Source organism: Ruditapes philippinarum, unplaced genomic scaffold (genome assembly GCF_026571515.1).
Source record: "Ruditapes philippinarum isolate M1 unplaced genomic scaffold, ASM2657151v2 ctg13217_1_1_1_1, whole genome shotgun sequence".
Lineage (NCBI taxonomy): Eukaryota > Metazoa > Mollusca > Bivalvia > Venerida > Veneridae > Ruditapes > Ruditapes philippinarum.
Window position 1 is genome coordinate 30443 of NW_026855001.1, and position 18952 is coordinate 49394.

At 33.0% G+C, this 18952-nt stretch overlaps 1 protein-coding gene across 1 annotated transcript; it reads left to right on the plus strand.

Annotated features, from left to right (window-relative positions):
- The first annotated feature begins 12146 nt into the window (after positions 1–12146).
- Positions 12147–17854, plus strand: LOC132741769 (small ribosomal subunit protein eS10-like). The gene is made up of 5 exons (XM_060730026.1): positions 12147–12275; positions 14985–15126; positions 15825–16008; positions 16570–16632; positions 17736–17854. Exons 2-5 carry the CDS (start codon positions 14986–14988, stop codon positions 17795–17797), a joined length of 450 nt encoding a protein of 149 aa, XP_060586009.1. The 5' UTR covers positions 12147–12275; position 14985; the 3' UTR covers positions 17798–17854.
- Positions 17855–18952: the final 1098 nt, after the last annotated feature.

Here is an 18952-nt window from a genome sequence, read left to right on the forward strand (position 1 = left end):
CAATTTTAGATATTAAAACTATCTTTACTTTTTAACTCGAAATTCCTTTTTTTTTTCCAACAAACAAGAACATTTAGAACATGATGATTGTTTCAGACATTTTTACTGCCTTTCTATAGTACAAAAAAAATCGATCTTGTTTATCATATTTCAAACACTAATATTCAATACGATTTTTTTCCATCAATGAATCCATTATAGATTATGACTAAGTTTAAATTTTATTTAAAAAAAAATATAACTGCCATAAAAAGTTATTAAAAGCAAATTACCATTCATTTTATCTAAATAAAAATCTTAGTAAAACCAGTTATTAAATCATGATTTCTTTTATATTGTCTTTGTAAAACTAGTCACCTTTGTAATTTACAAATCATAATTTTCAATTACCTAATTATAGGGCTTGCCCAAAGAAAATGGAAAAACAAAGATAGTTAAATATGGTGTACAATGTAACACATCTATTTGCCACAATCTGTGACTATTAATTTCATTAGACCTTGGGAAAGTAATAAACCAATCAATTATGCAGTTTAAACATTGAAGTCACTCAAGCATGTTGATAGATAAAGATATCTGCCAAGCCCCCAGACAGGAGATTAACAACTGGATGACAACAATAAATGTTTTGATAAGGGAGTACACTACAGCAAATAAAGTTTGAAACTGACAAAAATGTAATCCATCCCAGCTGGTAAACGTATCTTTGGGCCGAGCTGGGGGCAGCCCTGAAGCCCGGGCCTAAATCCGCCACTGAATAACCTGGCCCGGCTTTCACTAACGTTCTCAAACTGAGATATATCTCAACTTAAGATTGTCTCAGTGTTGACTGAGATTCTTACTCACCTGAGAAAAATCTCACGTTGGCTTTCACTAAACTTTTTCTCAACATTTGAGAATTTTCTCAACTGAGACTGTTTTTTTTTCTCTCAAGACATAAGGCTTGATAAGCGGCTATCTTAGTGTACATTGTTGATGGGCTTCTATGACTAAAACATAGAGTGTTCCTTTTTGTTACGTAGTATATCATGTATTTATTAATATAGTTGCTGTTTTGATGTAAGATGACGCAACAGGGAAATGTTTTGTATATTTATTACATTAAGAAGATCTATATTTTCTTGTTTTATTTAAAAAGAACATTAACAACAAGAAACAAACAATGACAAAAACAACAAAAAGCAATTGCAAATGTGTGAATATTTGAATGCTTATGAAAATGATTTATCAAGAATGAATGTACATCAAAATAAAACAAAATCATCTTCAGTATGATAATTGTGACGTCATAATTTCATGACGTCATGATTTAGAGCGCATGATGTCACCCACAATAATCAGTCAATATATTACTAAATATAAGAAAATGATAGGAATTTAATTGCCAAAAAGGTCAAATTATGTTTATTTATCAAAATAACCATGCAAAAAGTAAAAACACCCCTGAGAATAATAATTTAGCTTCACTGAGACATAATCTGAGACAGCCAAACCTTGTCTCAATATGTCTGAGAAAAATCTCAAATCTTAAGTTGAGATTTTTCTCAATATTTTTTAGTGAAAGCCAAACTGAGAAAAATCTCAATCTCAATTTCTGATTTGAGAAAAATCTCAGATTTGAGCTGAGATTTTTACTTTGAGAACGTTAGTGAAAGCCGGGCCAGTTCTAATACTTTCTGTGTCATCCTATGACTACAACAAAGTGTAAACACCAGTCTCAAGGTTATGACATAATGAAAGGCTTGGGTAATATTTCTCCATTTCGGAATAAGGTCTTCATCGAGTTCTAGCAAGTCCTGCATTCCAAGTCACCCGATCTAAACATCACAATTGTCGGCTGAATTGAACAGGCGTGTGAGAAAGCGACAAAAAACTCCTCGCAATTTGCTGGAACACGAGCAAACCCTTATTAAGGAATAGAGATATGTGAGGCAGAGGTGTATACTTTGTTATAGCCAATTGGGAGGACATACAAAGTGTTAAAACTGGTAAAAATACAGATTTAATGGGATTCAGAGACTCTTCATTGTGTTACGATTTTTACAGTCATTTTATGACTTTTCATTTTACAGTAGCATATTTGTTTTGCTATTTTTCTATTTTCTTATCAGTGAATTGTAAATAGAATTCCAAGAAGTAAGTAGATCTATGATAATTAAATGTCAGTGTAAATGCCTCTGAGTGTATAGTGTCAAATATTGTATTATAGATTGTTTTGATCAGTTTTAAAAGAATTAAATTTAAGATGTATCAAGGCCTTTTTTCACATGTTGGGGAAGCAGCCCTGCCCTTTATTTTGAAGATAAATTACACCGTATATTTGCAAAGGGGAGGGGGAGGGAGAAAAAACTTGATATAAATTCAATTTTCGGGGAAAACTGCATGATTTTAAAGAACTTTCTTTGGGGAAGCAGCCCTATAACGATCCCTGCTATAGAAGGGAAAAAAGCCCTTTATATACATCTTAAATAGAAAACCACATAAACCAGCGGCAAACTATTGTTATTGATAACCCATAATCATCCGTCTGACTGTGGTTATAGGGGGAGAATCACGCCGTTCGTTACCCAAACAAACAAGATGGCGGAAGCAGCCAAAAAGTAGGTTTTTCCCTTTTTTCTCTGAAATTCGTGATGTTCTAATGTAAAGGTACGTATAACAACCTTCTACATAATTTTCCTTACACACAAGATTTTATTTCATGATGTTTCGTCCCGTACTTCATCTCAAATGCGCGTCACCAGATTCGAAGCAGAGGATTTTCCACCGGTTTGATCGTGGTAACGTACGGCTTTTTCTCTCAAATTCACTGTTTCTTTTACATATATGTATATTAACTGAAACCACTGACTTAAAAAAGTTGTAATATGTTGTCAAGTAAGCAATCATGCCAATTCTGGCTAGATTTACTGCTGTAAATATTAATATCGGGGCACTTTCCGGATATGATAACGTATGGCGCACAAAATATCAATGATAACGTACGGCGCATTTTACTAGTTGGTGGATTTTCATTTGTCCAATCAGCTGATAACGAATTATCTTTATGTAGGAAATGATAGATATCTGAAAAAATGTCGGTCCGGTCAGAAATAATTAATTTAACAATGCTGTACTATCGGAAATAAATATCTTTCTAGCTGATGGCATAATATATATTCGTTGTTAATATACCAATTAAAACACACGTGTATAGTTTGAGAATATTTTGTATAAAATGCGGAATGGGAAGAAAAAGTCTCCACTTTAAGGAAACATTTGTGTGTTGTTGTCTTTACATTAAATTTCGCCAGTGTTGTGCGATAATTATGGTCTTATCCCCTAATTGGAAAGAAGAAACGCATTCAGCAGAGCAAAAATGTTAAAAAAGGTACGGAGGGCTTGATATATTTTCTTTTCCAAAGAAAAAGTCTAAAATCATTCCTAACAAATTTCTGATAAGGAAAATCTTATTATTTGAACCCGTCAACATTTACAAAACGAAAATTGATTGCGACTAGGTTACACCCAGATGAGATGAGCCTGTGTTTATTCAATATGGTCGCTCATTGAAAGAAAAAATACATAACAGAGAAAAATGAATGAATGCAGGTTCTATAATGAGTTTATTGAATGAGTTAGAAAATAATGTTATGCGAAAAACTTCAATGAATTTAGTAAATAAAAAATTTCTGTTTATTAGACGGGCGGTTAATATTGAAACGCTACCATTAAGCGACACGTTGTGCCACTATGGCGTCACATATAATTACGCGACATAGCCTCACAGTTTTTTTTATTATAGTAGACAGTAGACATTTTATTTTATTCCATTTGGCTTTAAAACCGATGAGGACATAAAACATGCATAAATACGAACGGTTCATATAAACATGTAACCCTTTCCCTCATGAGCATATTGTGAAAAATGGCCGTTTTCATTGAAAAGCCTCCTGTTACAAGTTCAAACTGCTATGAAATGTTTCATAATACTAATCAAACTTGGCACAAATGTTGACTGGACCATTGCCTTTGTAACGACATTCTCAGTCTAAAATTTCCTGTTACCATGGCAACATGGGGACATCTCAAAATTGCCATAAATCACTATTTTGCCTTGAGTTTTTTCATCAAAATTTATTTCAAAGTGCTGCAACTTCTCAAGGGATTGAGATAGAGTCAAAGGCTTTTCAGCGTTACCTAATGATCGACCTGGGTCATTTTTAGCCTCTCGCAAGTCCAAAATTTTCTTGGCGATGAGGGGGACTACCGCCCCTCTTCAAACCCCCCAAACAGAAGGGGCACATCCCCCTTCTGGCAACCCCCTGATGTATCTTTTGGATGGGGGCGGCGCCGAAAGAGTGCTCACTTTTTTTAGCAACGTTTCTCAAACGAAAACATGTGTTTGGGGTCCCAAAAAGACCATTTTTTCACTGAGGCCTAAAAGGGGGGTCGAAAGTGTGTTGTTTCGCGTATATATGAGGTAAAGGGGTAAATACCAGCCGAAATTGTTTATACATATATCCTAAAAAATGAAAGTCCCTTCGCATCAATTGCGGATTTCATAATTGTAAATAAAAGGAACGTCATAAGTTGATCAAAACAATTACATGCAAGAATTTGCCTATCATATTCTGGCGATTTTTTCCACAAACGCCCCAACAAAAACTATAATTTCTTTAAAAAAAAGTATTGCAGGTATCAGCAATAAAAGAGTGACATTGGAATTTGCTTATTAATTTCTAGTGTTAATTATGAAGTTTCAAATCGTATTTGGATTTCGATGTTTGTATCCATGCCGGAAACCCGTCTGAAACCTTTAATGCCAGACCGCTCATGTGCTTAAATGACGTCATTATCTTTTTAAAAAAATATTATGCTACTCTTAAACTATTGTTTACGATGTATATGTAAGTGTTCATCCGTGTTGTTCTATTTCGACGGGGGCGATAGCGACCGGAGAATGTTTCTTATTTCTATAGAACTGCTACGGATGAATACAAACATACTTAGTGTCAAGCTTTATTTGGCTTCATTAGTATTAACTTTATTTCATCACTATACGTACCTGTCCATTTGCACAAACGCGGTTCTATGAAGAACTATGAAAAATAAAAGGCTGCTATGAACGGACTTTGATATATCATCGACTTTTGTTCTTCTATTCTATGAAAATTTACACATTTTTTTTAAGAAATACAACGCTTTCATTGGATGACAAATAAAGCTGGACACTAATATTATTTATTTCATCTTCTTAATTTGGTTCTACACATCCACTTATGTCTTGTAAACATAACTTTTCTATTATAAAGAAAATCAATTAATCAGAAAAAAATGAGCCGTAAGTTATCATTGATATTTTGTGCGCCATACGTTATCATTTCCGGAAAATGCCTTAATATTAATATTTACAGCAGTACATCTAGCCAGAATTGTCATGATTGCTTACTTGACAACATATTACAACTTTTTAAGTCAGTGATTTCAGTTAATATACATATATGTAAAAGAAACAGTGAATATTGAGAAGAAAAAGCCGTACGTTACCACGATCAAACCCGGTGGAAAATTCCTCTCGCTTCGGAATCTGGTGACGCGCATTTCAGATGGAAGTACGGGGACGAAACATCATGAAATAAAATCCTGTGTGTAAGGAAAATTGTGTAGAAGGTTGTTATATGTACTTTAACATCAGAACATCACGAATTTCAGAGAAAAAAGGGAAAAACCTACTTTTTGGCTACATCAGCCATCTTGTTTGTTTGGGTAACGATCGGCGTGATTCTCCCCCGTATGGCACGAAAAAAATGTGAACAATCTGGTAATGCTGTCCAATGAACAAAACGTGACGTTTTAATTAGAGATTTCATATAACACTTAAATTTTAACTGTCCTGTATTTCGGGTAACTTTCACATTGAATTTCTGTTCACTTTAGTAAAAGTACAAGTACGAGTTAGTAAATAAATAATTTGTATAATAGCGAGCTCGACGAGCTGGCCCGAAGGGCCTGCTCGCAAAGCGAGTTTTACGGTAACGCGAGTACCTGCTAAGTGATGGTTTTGAAAACTTTCGTCCAAAGTACCGAATTGGACACATCGCAACCTTTCGAATTTAAAGATAACGATAAAAACTGAGGAATTCTGACTGAAAACGGATGTCTAGACTGGTCACCCGCGCACGTCTATGGGAACCATAGTTGGACAGGGAACCAGAATAACGGAAGCTGTGTATAAAAAAATAATAATTGAAGGCGCCATTTTGTTTGAAAAATCTGATATATAAGAACAATTTTTTGTCGAATTTTGTTGTGAAAACTATCTAGAATGAAAGAAAATGGTCTAATTAAGAAAATGAATCCGAACACCAATATCTTTTATTCAGTCGTTAACGCTATACAGACGTTTTTAAAGTATTGTTTACTTGACGTCACAATGTAGCGCCAAACAGCACGTGCAAAACAAACAAATCAAGTACGCTATTTTAATGTCGCAAACGTTTTAAGTTTTACATTTATTTCACTTTAGATAATCTTTATTTCGCTTGAAAAATTATAGAGTGAAACAAAATAAACAAAGTTTTATCAACGTTTTCAAAGCACTTTTATGAACAGTAATATTTACTAAAATATGTGTATTCAAAGTTAGTTTAAGATTTCAGAGTTGTCTATTTAATATTGATTGCGCTATTTAAATTGCAATTTGTTTTTTCATTTTCAAGATACGTATGGGTGAGAATACGAATGTCGACTTATCTATTTTAGTGTTTATCCTGCGGAAAATGTATTTTATGTGTTTATAAACCGAATAAGCAGTTAAGATCAAAGCAAAAAAAAAATCAATAAATGTAGAAAGTAAACCATGTACAAGTATGTCGTATATCTGCGGCTTCTTGTTGTAATCGGTCATGCATGCAATCTTATATACATGTATAAGTAACAGTTAACAAATGTGATTTACTAATTTGCATTAGTATATCGATTGTCCGATAGGTATTTTAGTTTGAATTAGTCATGAAATGATCTTCCATTATAAACCTAACGTGTTAGTATGTTGACATCAAACTGAAGACCAAATGCAGATTAAATAATATCTTATGCCACATTTTTTACTACCGATATTCATCTGCACTATAGCGTAACATTTTTTTCTTTTTTCAACATTCCATTTATATTGTTTCCCCAAACACATGCTCTATATTTTTTCATTTAAATATTATGTTTCTTTTTTTTCTTCCGTATTTGTTTTCTGTTTTGTTTAGTTATATTTTTTCATATTGTACTGTTTTTAAGTTCGATGCTTCTTTTTTTCTTGTCTTGTCTATTGTAGACTATTATATTATATATGTTTGTGCTGTTACTTGTAGTCCATGGTCGCATGTTCAAAACCTATGCTTAGTTTTATTACCTAATGGGTAACGATTAGCTTCATACAGAGCGAGCATTGGGACTTTTTAACTGTAGAATTCAAAAGCTTCATAAGAATGAATTATATTTATCTCAATTATTCCCTGATATTTCGACTGAAAATATTTTTGCTTTACTTATTACTCTCAGTTATATTTCAGTATATTTTTACGGAAAATTTTAACATGCGTCTTAAATCTAGAATTTTGTATTTTTATTATTGATATTATTGATAAATTCAGGAGACGTTGAAACGAATCCGGGTCCTCTAGTTCAAACTTTCTGATGAATCAAGCATATCAATTCTACATCTTAACATTAGGTCTATTAGAAACAAACTTGATTTTATAAAGGAAAACTTGTTAGACTACGATATTCTTTGTTTTACTGAAACACACCTTACAGACAGTATAGGAACATGAGTTATTACTAGAGAGTTCACACACTTGTGTTTATCGTAGAGATGTAACTGCTCATTCTAGTGGGAATTTTGATTTATGTATCTGAAAATTTACTTTCATGTAGAAAAGTAGAGTATGAAATGCATTCTGTTGACGCAATATGTTTAGAAATTAAGTTTCGTGCAATTTCCTTTTTGCTTTGTGTGTATAATAGAGCTCCAGCAAACCCGTAGCTTTTCTGGAATGATTTTGGAATAATGATTGACAATGCTTTAGATAAAATATGAAAAACATAGCAATTGTAGGTGACATTAATGAGAACCAACTAATAGACAATACCTATCTTAAACAAATCATGCTTTTTATACAATCTTACAAATGTTATTTCGTCACCAACTAGAGTAACAAATTCAATTTTATTACATGCTTTTCTGTGGTTTATAGAAATATATCAGTGATATAAAACTGGTAATTTTCACTGTTTGAAACAGTGAAATTACCACTTTGATAATTTCACTGTTTTGAATTTAAGCCCCTTACGTTGTTTTCAGTGAAATACCAGCGTGCACAGAACTGGGTACCAACTTAATGACGTGACGTCGTAAATGACGTCACGTTGTATTATTATTTGGCGCGCTTTTCATTCAGTATTAGGTTTAATGTCTTTTTAAAACGTTTCTTTGCATATAATAAAAAGAAAATTTGTTTAGTTTAGTGTAAGATCGAAATATATTTCACCTTGTGAACACCAAAAGTTCATATTTCACTCGTGGCTGCGCCACTCGTGAAATATACCTTTTGGTGCTCACTCGGTGAAATATATTCCGATCTTAACACTGAACTAAACAAATATCCTCTATATCTACACTTATAGACCCTATACTCATATCTGATGGTTTTAATATGTTTACACAGTGACGTGTTACCAGTTCCCTTCTAACATTAGCGACCATAAAGCAACAAAATATATTTTTAAAATCTCTTTAAGATGTCATAAAACAATAAAAAAAAAGTCTGGTTATACAATAAAGCTGATTTTAATAGTTTAAATAACTGTATATCAAATACAAATTGGAATTTTATTAATAATATGAATATTGACGATGGTGCTGTTCTATTTACAGAAAAGTTAATCGAAATTACGGAGAAATTTATTCCACATAAAGAAGTAACAATTCGGCCGTATGATAAACCATGGTACGACTCCAAAATTAGATTATATTCAAGAAAAAGGGATAGACAAAAATCAATAGCAATTTCTACAAAAAATACTAACCATTGGACAATGTATAAACATTTAAGGAACAAAGTAAAACAATCTAAAGAAAAATGCCAAAGAAAAGTTTTATTCTAATTTAGAGAACACTTTTAATAGAAACAAATGCAAATAATCCTAAACAATATTGGAAGTTAATACGCCAGTTCATAAAAACAGAAAAAGATGTTCAGAAATTATTCCGCCTTTAAAGACTACAAATAACGATGGAACAGAATCATTATAATTTCTCAGACTTAGAGAAGGCCAATTGCTTAAACCAATATTTTGCGTCCATTTCTCATTTAAACGATACGGACAAGACCCTTCCCACTTTAGATGATTATCCGCATTCTATTATTTCTGAAATAGCTATAACCGAAAATGAAGTAACAGTTGATATTATTAAAGGAATTTTAGATGTAAAATAAGGCAGTCGGTTGAAGATCTTATTAGTCATAAAATTGCTTCAAAAAAATATATGTAGTACTTGTGTGTAAAACCCCTATGTTTATTACTAAATAGGTCATTAGTCAGAGTGTATATTTCCTTCCATATGGAAATCCGCTATTGTATTAATGCCTCTTTTAAGAAAGGTGATAAAATTTAACTTCAAAATTATCGTCCGATTTCTTTATTAAGTTGTATAGGAAATTAATGGAGAGAATTGTTTATAAACATTATATACAATCATTTAATAGCCAATAATTTGATTTATTCAAAAACAGTCAGGGGTTTCCTTCAAGGTCATTCAACGAATTTTTCAATTATTAGATATATATCACCAAATAGTTAAATTTTAGATGATAGAACATTTACTTGTGTAGTGTTTTGTGACATATCTAAAGCGTTTGACAGAGTATGGCACAAGGGTTTTTCTTCTGAAACTTCAGAAAAATGGTATCAAAGGTAACTTGTTGAAATGGATTGAAACTTATCTAATTAATAGAAGTCAAAAGGTCTTTGTAGGGTTTCTTCTTTATCACAACCACTGACTGTAAACGCAGGGGTCCCCAAGGCTCGGTGCTTGGGCCATTATTCTTCCTTGTTTACGTTAATGATATTGTAGAAAATTTGCTATGTATAAACTCGTTTTATTTGCAGACGACACCTCTTTGTCTTGTACAACATCATCAATATTCGATCTAGAAGGAATTATTAATCATGATTTAGCTTTGATGAACTTATGGTCTAAAAATTGGCTTGTAGATTTTAATCCTAACAAAACAGAAGCGATTATTTTTACTTTACAATCCAACGTTAACAATCCAAAATTACAATTTGATGGCATACCGGTAAAATTTGTTGAAAGTCATAAACATTTAGGCTTAACTTTTAGTTCTAATGGAAAATGGCACGATCATATTAAAAGTATAACATTATCGGGGAAACCCTAAACCAAATTTACATTTCATTTCTTAGACCTCTTTTAGAATATGCTTCTGTAGTCTGGGATGGGTGTACAAATTATGAAAAAGATACGTTAGATAAAATACAGCATGAGGCAGCCAGAATCGTAAGCGGCCTAACCCGTTCAGTTTCTCTCCAAAATTTTATATAAAGAAATTAATTGGCTCTCACTATCTGATAGAAGAACGTACCAAAAACTTATTTTAACATATATAGAATTCATAATGGAGACGTTCCTGATTATTTAAGTAATATTTTTCCAGAAAGAGTTCATAATACAACACCAATACAATCTTAGAAACTCAGATGACTTTGCAACTTTAAACAGACGGACTCATATATTTTCTTCTTCTTTTGTGCCTTCGTCCGTAATGCTATGGAACAACTTGCAACCTGAAACAAGATCTGTAGAAACTCTGTCACATTTTAAATCTCTATTAAAGAAATCAACCTTTCGATCTACAGACACTCCAAAATGGTACCTTACAGGTGAAAGAAAACTCTCAGTTTTACACTGCAGACTGAGAAATGCATGCAGTAACTTAAATTTCCACTTATTTCTGCAATCACTTGTCACAGGATGCAAATTGTTCATGCGGTTATGAGATAGAAGATGTTAACCATTTTTTGTTTACTTGTCCGAAATATCGAAATGAGAGAATCGATCTTTTTAACGAATTAAGGCAATTTCACCCTTTAAATGTCCAATTACTTTTAGTTGGTAACAAAGAGTTGTCTTTAGAAAATAATAATAAAATATTTTTGACTGTTCAGCATTTCATAAAAAGTAAGCAAAACGCTTTTGATTTTGAAAACAAACCAGCACAATCTCAATAAATGTTAATGTATTTTCTTTCATTTTTTGCAAAACAATAGACAAGATTCTTTTCTTTCTTCTTCTATTTTTTTTCTTCTATATTTTCATTTTCTCAAAATCTATTTTTGAATTTTGGTATATTCGGCAAATGTACATGTTTTCTAAGTCATTGTAACGCAAATATATATAAATCAGTTAACATCGTTAAATACCATTCAGCTAGAGAACATGTACACCCAATCATTTTTTTTTATTGTTCTTTCTTACCTAAAAATCATTTTTAAAGCCAAGTACTATATATGTGTGAGTTTTGTTACTTCTATCTAACTGACAGTCATTCTTGTAAAATAAGTTATTGTAATTTATTGCATCAGGGAAGACCCGTTGCTAATGTTGAGAGAACTTGTGGGTCAACCCTTTTGCCAAATATGTCATGTCATTGTATTGTAACTGTCTCATGTATGTATATGTCTTATTTTTGGCAATAAAATATGTTTAAATCAAATCAACGTTTTCAAAACTCGTTATTCATTTCACGACAGGGGCGGAGCCATATTTAACACAGTACGTGTGACGTCACACGCACTCGTTACTGCATTTGAAATAAAATTGAGCGATTATTTCATACTATTTCACGTAAAAAGTGCATCGAGCTCGCTTTGAGGCTTTGCCTTTTTCATATTAGTTTCTCTAAATAATACATGGGAAGGGCTTAATCTAATGTTGTAAGAACTTGTTGCCCAACCCATTTGCATTTTGATATATACTCATTATTTGTATGATATGTTTGTAAACATGTATTTAATGCAATAAAATATGTTTAAACTAAAAATCTAAATAATACATAATAAATACGAATAAGTACATAATAGTTGAAGGGAGCTTACTGTGTAAAGACTGGGTGACAAACTTGTGGCGGTTACTTCCCTTGATAAGAAAATACCGAAGGTTTCCGAATGATACAAATTCAACTTCCTTTTCCGGTTTAGGTGAAAAACATCAGCAAGTATGATATTTATTCCTTATAATATCTGAAATTATCATCAATACGCAACGATTAATTAATTCACGGAATTGAGCAAAAGTCATCTAGATTCAGTGTCACGTAGTTTGATGCTTTATTGCAAGAAAAAAATGAGATTAATTGTTAGATAATCAATGGAAATACAGAGAGCTATCGACTCTTGTCCTTACCTATGTACAGTCATACCCACTATGCTAACACCTTTCTTTGAAACATTTCAATGGAAGTTGCGAAATAGTGGTAGAATAAATCGGTTCTAACTGTGTTCAGGAACATTTTACGTACCTGGAAATGGTGCGACCGTACAATAAATTTCTAATGATAAAAAAGTAAAGGCTGAATATATAAAAATAAGGAACCCTTTTACTTAGTTTTAGAATCTGTCCACAGGAAAATTCATGTGTTAAACCTTCTTTTCTTGAAATGGCCCTAGCATAGAGAACTATATTTATTTACTTTATCATTGCAATTTAAAAAATTCAAGACTCTAGGTAAAAAAAAATCACATAAATAAAGTTGTGATATAAAAATATTGGGCCCCTCCATTAAAAGCCATTTTTATCCCAATTTTTTGACAATGGGGGGTCGCAAAAAGATGGCAAAGGGAAAAATTTTAATTGGGTAAAAAAATTTTTCTTTTATATTGAGGGCATGTTTGCTCATTCAAATTTAAAATTTAAATTAAAAGGGGGGTGTCAACTTGGTTAAAAAAAAAACATTAAAAAAAAAAATTATGAATGTTTCTATGGTTGATAAAGGTTAAGCCTACCCGAGCACAAAGTTGCGAGCTATTGTTACCATAGTCCAATAGATTAGACGTTACAGGCTTGTTATAGTTTTATGTTGGTCAAGCCTGACGTCTAATAGTTATTGCTCATAAACCCGTAGCATTTTGAAAAATAAAAAAATGTTTGTTGACTTGCCTTTCAAGCTTTATTCAAAAGCCTATCTTCTGTTCTTTCAATTGCATGGTCTATCATTAACAAAAACTTTCAAACAATGTACTTATCAATTAAAAATAAAATATAGATATCAATCTATTTCGCTCATGGGCCCTACTGGTTAAGTAAAGCGTTTTACAGATTGATTCCAATTTTTTGAACAGAAAAATATATTCGAACACACTGACGGTGCACGGGCAATTATTTCGTTGAAAAAATATTCCGTTAGAAACTTCTGGACTCATTTAATCGCTTGCATTTGAATTAGCCAATTAGATATGCGCACTGTATGGCGGCCATTTGTATATTGGCTGTACAAGGTATTTTATTAAATTAGAGGATTTAATCATGACTTTTCGCATGTGACAGTTCAATTATTTTGTTAAAAGGTATTTATTTTTTAGTTTTGTTCATAAATAGGTCAAAATTAATGTAAATACACGCTGTTTTAATTGTTTAAATGCATTAGATCTAAATCAATGTCTAATGTCAATTTTTTTGCTACACAATTTTGCAAAGATCTGTTAAGACCTAACGTAATATGGAAAATGAAAAATGTAAAATATCAGATTAATGAATGATAAATATGAAATAGGTTATGTATAGGTCTTATAATTAGGACTATTGTTACCACAATTTATCTGGCATCCATCCATTCCTCTGTTTGTCATCTGTCATCTATTTATCATAACAACATTGTACAGGTGAAGTGGAAGATAGATCGTCAGAATATTGTCATCATCATGATTTTTTAATACTTTGACTTGGCATAAATAAGTTCATAACTGTATTTATTTAATATCATCGCAAGTAAAAAAATTCATGAAAATTAGTACGAGACTTGATGCATCCATAGTCCATTGAAAAAAAATCACAGTTAAATTGTGATGAAAAGTATGCACATCCATTAATAGCCATTTTGTATTTATATTGACAATGTGGTCGCAAAGAGATGGCAAAGAAAATTTGAATAGCTATAAAATTGTGTTTTATAAATGAGGCATGATTAGCTGGTTCAAATACAATTGACGATAAAGAAGTGTGTCGACTATAGTTTAGAAATTTTTAAAACATAGTCATGAATGTTTCTATTATTGATAAAGGTTTGATGCTTAGGTAAGCAAAAAATTGTGAGCTCAGCTGTTGTTACCACAATTTATCTGGCATCCACTGTGTGTCATCTGTTATCATTATATCGGTTAAGTGGAAAATCAGTGTACACAGCTGAATGAGTTAAAACTTCAAACATGCTGTTCAGAATTCAAACCTGGGCAGTTTTATCACACAAATTCAGCAACACGTGTTGCCTATATAAATAATATTTTATTACATGCTTTTCGGTGGTTTATAGAAATATATCAGTGAATTAAAACTGGTAATTTCACTGTTTGAAACAGTGAAATTACCACTTTGATAATTTCACTGTTTTGAATTTAAGCCCCTTACGTTGTTTCAGTGAAATACCAGCGTACACAGAACTGGGTACCAACTTAATGACGTGACGTCGTAAATGACGTCACGTTGTTTTATTTTTTGGCGCGCTTTTCATTCAGTATTAGGTTTAATGTCTTTTTAAAACGTTTCTTTGCAGGTAATAAAAAGAAAATTTGTTTAGTTTAGTGTAAGATCGAAATATATTTCACCTTGTGAACACCAAAAGTTCATATTTCTCTCGGTGAAATATATTCCGATCTTACACTGAACCAAACAAATATCCTCTATTTAATCAAGTTTTTTCTGTATTTACCAGGATGTTGATGCCAAAGAAGAACCGAGTGTCTATCTACGAGTACTTGTTCAAGGAGGGAGTTCTTGTAGCCAAGAAAGACTTCACAGCACCTAAACATCCAGAAATAGATGTTCCAAACTTGCATGTGATTAAAGCTTTGACAGTAAGTACTTTGCTGGTGAATCTTATTCTTAATGGGCCATCACTGCTCTGTTGCATAGTGGTGCTGATATATAAATTATCACAAAGCTAGAAACATTCAGTTTTTGTACTAAATATTTTTGTGAGTACAATATACTTTAACTAGCAAATGTTTTTTATGGTCTTTAAATACTTTTAAAGCTATTTCACTGAAACTGTATGCAAATGCATGTTGACGAGTTCTACCTGCCTTACTCATTTTCATTCATGATGTCCAGGTCACTCGGACCTGTAGTAACAAAAAAGTCTTTTAGACCACTGTTTATTTAAGCAAAGAGCCTTGACCTACGATCCTTATATGTAGATGCACCTTGACACTGCCTGCACACCCTTTTTTTAGGTCAAAAGGTCACTGGGCCTGTTGACGGCACATTTTCCTGGAAACTCAAGACTTGAGGAGTTACAACTTCTACCAGCCACACCTATGTACAGTTGAAGGTTCAGATGGATGACGTGCCATGGTAATTTACAGATTTGAACAAAGTCCATGTATTTCTGGATCGTCTCTCATAATACTTACCTATATGAAATACATGCATATGTAATTATACCACTGCGAAAGGCTGATAAAATGGAGGGCATCTGTGATATTGGGACATATTACTTTATCAAAACCTAAATTATATTGATTATATATGATTTTTGCTTTTGTTCTTTCAGTCTTTGAAATCACGGGGTTATGTAACAGAACAGTTTGCATGGAGACATTTTTACTGGTACCTCACCAATGAGGGTATACAATATCTACGTGACTTTCTGCATCTGCCCGCAGAAATTGTCCCAGCAACATTGAAACGTCAAACCAGGCCAGAGACAGCCAGGCCAAGACCTAAAGAATCCTATGGTATGTTGTTGAACTTGAATATTGATTTTGATATGGCAACAGAGTGTTGCTTAAAAATTTGTATGCCGTCAAACCATCCGAGATAGAGTGGCATATAACCATTCACCTGTGTGTGCGTCTGTCGTACAGTGATCTTGCCATGCACTGTTACAAAATTTTGTCCTCTTTCCTACTTCTTTATCATATCGGGCATTGAGAAAAAGTGGAGCGTTCTTTCCATAGGCTTGTTTTTTTCTTGACTTATATCAATAGATTCTGGAAGTTCATATTTATCAAACTTCTGTTTGTATGATTTGTTTGTTTGCCATTTGTATTGTGTGTAAATTTCACTTTAAAAAATCCAGTTTATATCAAAGTCGTCAATCTGATATAAATTTCAGTTGTAAGCTCTTCATATTGCTAATAGACCTTTCCAAATGTTCTACTAAAGTGGTCATTCTGTTGACTGTACTTTTGATAAAACTGAAGAATCAGCATGCTATTGTTTATGGTTGTTGAATTGTTTCCCTTTGTAGGGAGTGACATTAAAAATAATGATTCTTAATTTCTTATACATTGTAGGTGGTGAGGGCCAAAGGTCCCAGGCTCAAGACAGACAGGAATATAGGCGTGCAGCAGGACCACGTAAGAACACTATATTATACATAATGTTTGCAACTTGTTTAGAAATTTGATTTTCAAAGCTGTACTTTCCTAGAACAATCGGCCTTTGGCACAAACTTTCTTGCCAAGGTACTGTAATGACTTCCTTCTGATTGGAGGTGTCCTTTTGTACTCTGATGTTCTGTAGAATTTATTTCTAATTTTTCCCTAATACGATTCTTAAGAACCTGGCTACCTGAAATGAATGACCAAATGACACTACATAATGTCATAATAATATTTTAATGTTGACCTATCTGTTACTGTATATAATGAAATAGTACATTACATTTTTATTATAGCAGACTTCCCGAAATACGTCGGTCCGACGGACATGTCCGATAAATTTTGATCAGGTCCGACAATTTTTTATTCCGGATCGGTCCGACTGTCCGGCTTTTATCCAAGCCGCATGTATACAAAATGGCGTCGCTAAAGGTGCCAAACCTAGGAAAAAACGAAAATCTACGTCAGAAGAGTGCGCAGAACAGCAATAAAAGGATGAAAAGAATAGACCTGAGACAAAATTTAATGAAAAATGGAAGCAGAACCACGAATCATTGGTGTATGACAGGGAGGAGATGAAAATGCGCTGTACAGATTGTGCCGATTTTTACGGCGGAAAAATAAAAAACAAAAAGTGTCTTAGAAATACAAACACAAGTTTTTCTTTGATTTTGATCAATTTTATTTGGTCCGACAGATTTTGTTTCGGTCCGGCAGATTTTCATGGTTTGTCAGACCAAATGTCTGACAGTTTTTTTCAACTTTCGGGAAGTCTGTTATAGACACATTTGTAGTTGTGTTCCGAATAAATTTCTATTGATTATTTGAGCTGCGTCATGACAAATCCAACATTGTGCATTTGTGACCAGCATGGATCCAGACCAGCCTGCGCATCCACGCAGTCTGATCAGGATCCATACTGTTCACTTACCAACTCTGTTACAAGTAGAGAAACTCATAGCGAACAGCATGGATCCTGATCAGACTGCGGGATGCGCAGGTTGGTCTGGATCCATGCTGGTCGCAAACACACTATTTTGGTTTTGTTGTGATGCGGCTCATTTACAATGTTTTTACAGCTGGTGGTGACAAAAAGGCTGACGCTGGAGCTGGTGGTGGAGAATTCAGCTTTGTAAGTTGATGATTTAAACATGTTTAATGGTCTTTCCTTAGAGGTCTGTGAATTGAGGGTTTACATGCCCCCACTTCACTGTCTGTTGGGAATAAGGTGTTTTTTGAAGTTTTTTGTAAAAATGAAAAGACACAAGATCTTCTGTTTGTGTATCGCTTCATTTTAAGAAAAAATAACAGATTTTTTTTTCTAAGAAACATATGTATGGGTTTTTTACTAGAAATGGTGGGTCCTGCACTTCATCCTATAAAAAGAATAAAGTTAAGTTATGAAAGATAACACTACAGTGACTACCCCATTGGTTTTCCTCTCCAAGCAGGTCATAAAATGTTGTGGTATAGAAATTTTGCAATAGGTGAGCAGATGGCTATCATGTTTCAAAAGAACCATTGGTTCTGGGTACACTTTTTCAAACATTCCCGTGAAAGTCTGGTTTTTACAGCTTTCTTACAGTCTTACTATATAAAATCGATTAGAGTAAAGCTAAATTCAGGGTTCTCTGACATTTTGAATTTACTTCAATGTGTTTGCAATGTCTGAAGAGTTGAAGCCATTGATCACAGATTGTGTGTATATTGTAAATTATGTTAACAATTTTGTTTACAAATCAAACATCAATTTATCAAAAATCTTTTGCCAATTTCTTGTAAGTTCTCCCAAGCACAATGTGTTACATTAAGGTGAGCTATTGTGATTGGCTTTTGTCTGTTGTGTGTATAAATAAACTTTTGTTTTATACAACATTTACTCCTTAAACTGCTGGATTAACATGCTAAAGCTTGAAAAAAGATACTCTTGAGTTGTTCAATGAATTCCATTCCATACAGAATTCTAGTTGCCATGGTCAGGGAAACAATAACTTTTCAAAATCTTCTAAAACATGTTCTAGTGAACATCTACTTCTGTTTGTTCTAATTGTAGCCCTTGGATCAAAACTGGCATTGTTGCAAGTTTTCCTTATGTATTGAGTGAAAACTTAAAAAGATCTCCTGAAACCACTTTTGCTGCTTAGAGCTCAGCAATAAATGTGCCATTTATGTCCCTTTTTGCTAAAAGAATTTTTTGTAAGCAAGTTTTCCGCCAAGTTTTTTAGAATTTCAAGATCAATGACATTAGGGAAGCACACTGATACGTATATTTTAAATGTCTAGTTAGACTTTAGGA

What these genes read in the sequence shown, in the direction of transcription:
- LOC132741769 (XM_060730026.1), top strand. Translation starts at nt 14,986, where the DNA reads ATGTTGATGCCAAAGAAGAACCGAGTGTCTATCTACGAGTACTTGTTC. An exon ending in ATGTGATTAAAGCTTTGACA is followed by an intron (nt 15,127 to 15,824) that starts GTAAGTACTTTG and finishes TTGTTCTTTCAG; the next exon opens with TCTTTGAAATCACGGGGTTA. An exon ending in AAGACCTAAAGAATCCTATG is followed by an intron (nt 16,009 to 16,569) that starts GTATGTTGTTGA and finishes TATACATTGTAG; the next exon opens with GTGGTGAGGGCCAAAGGTCC.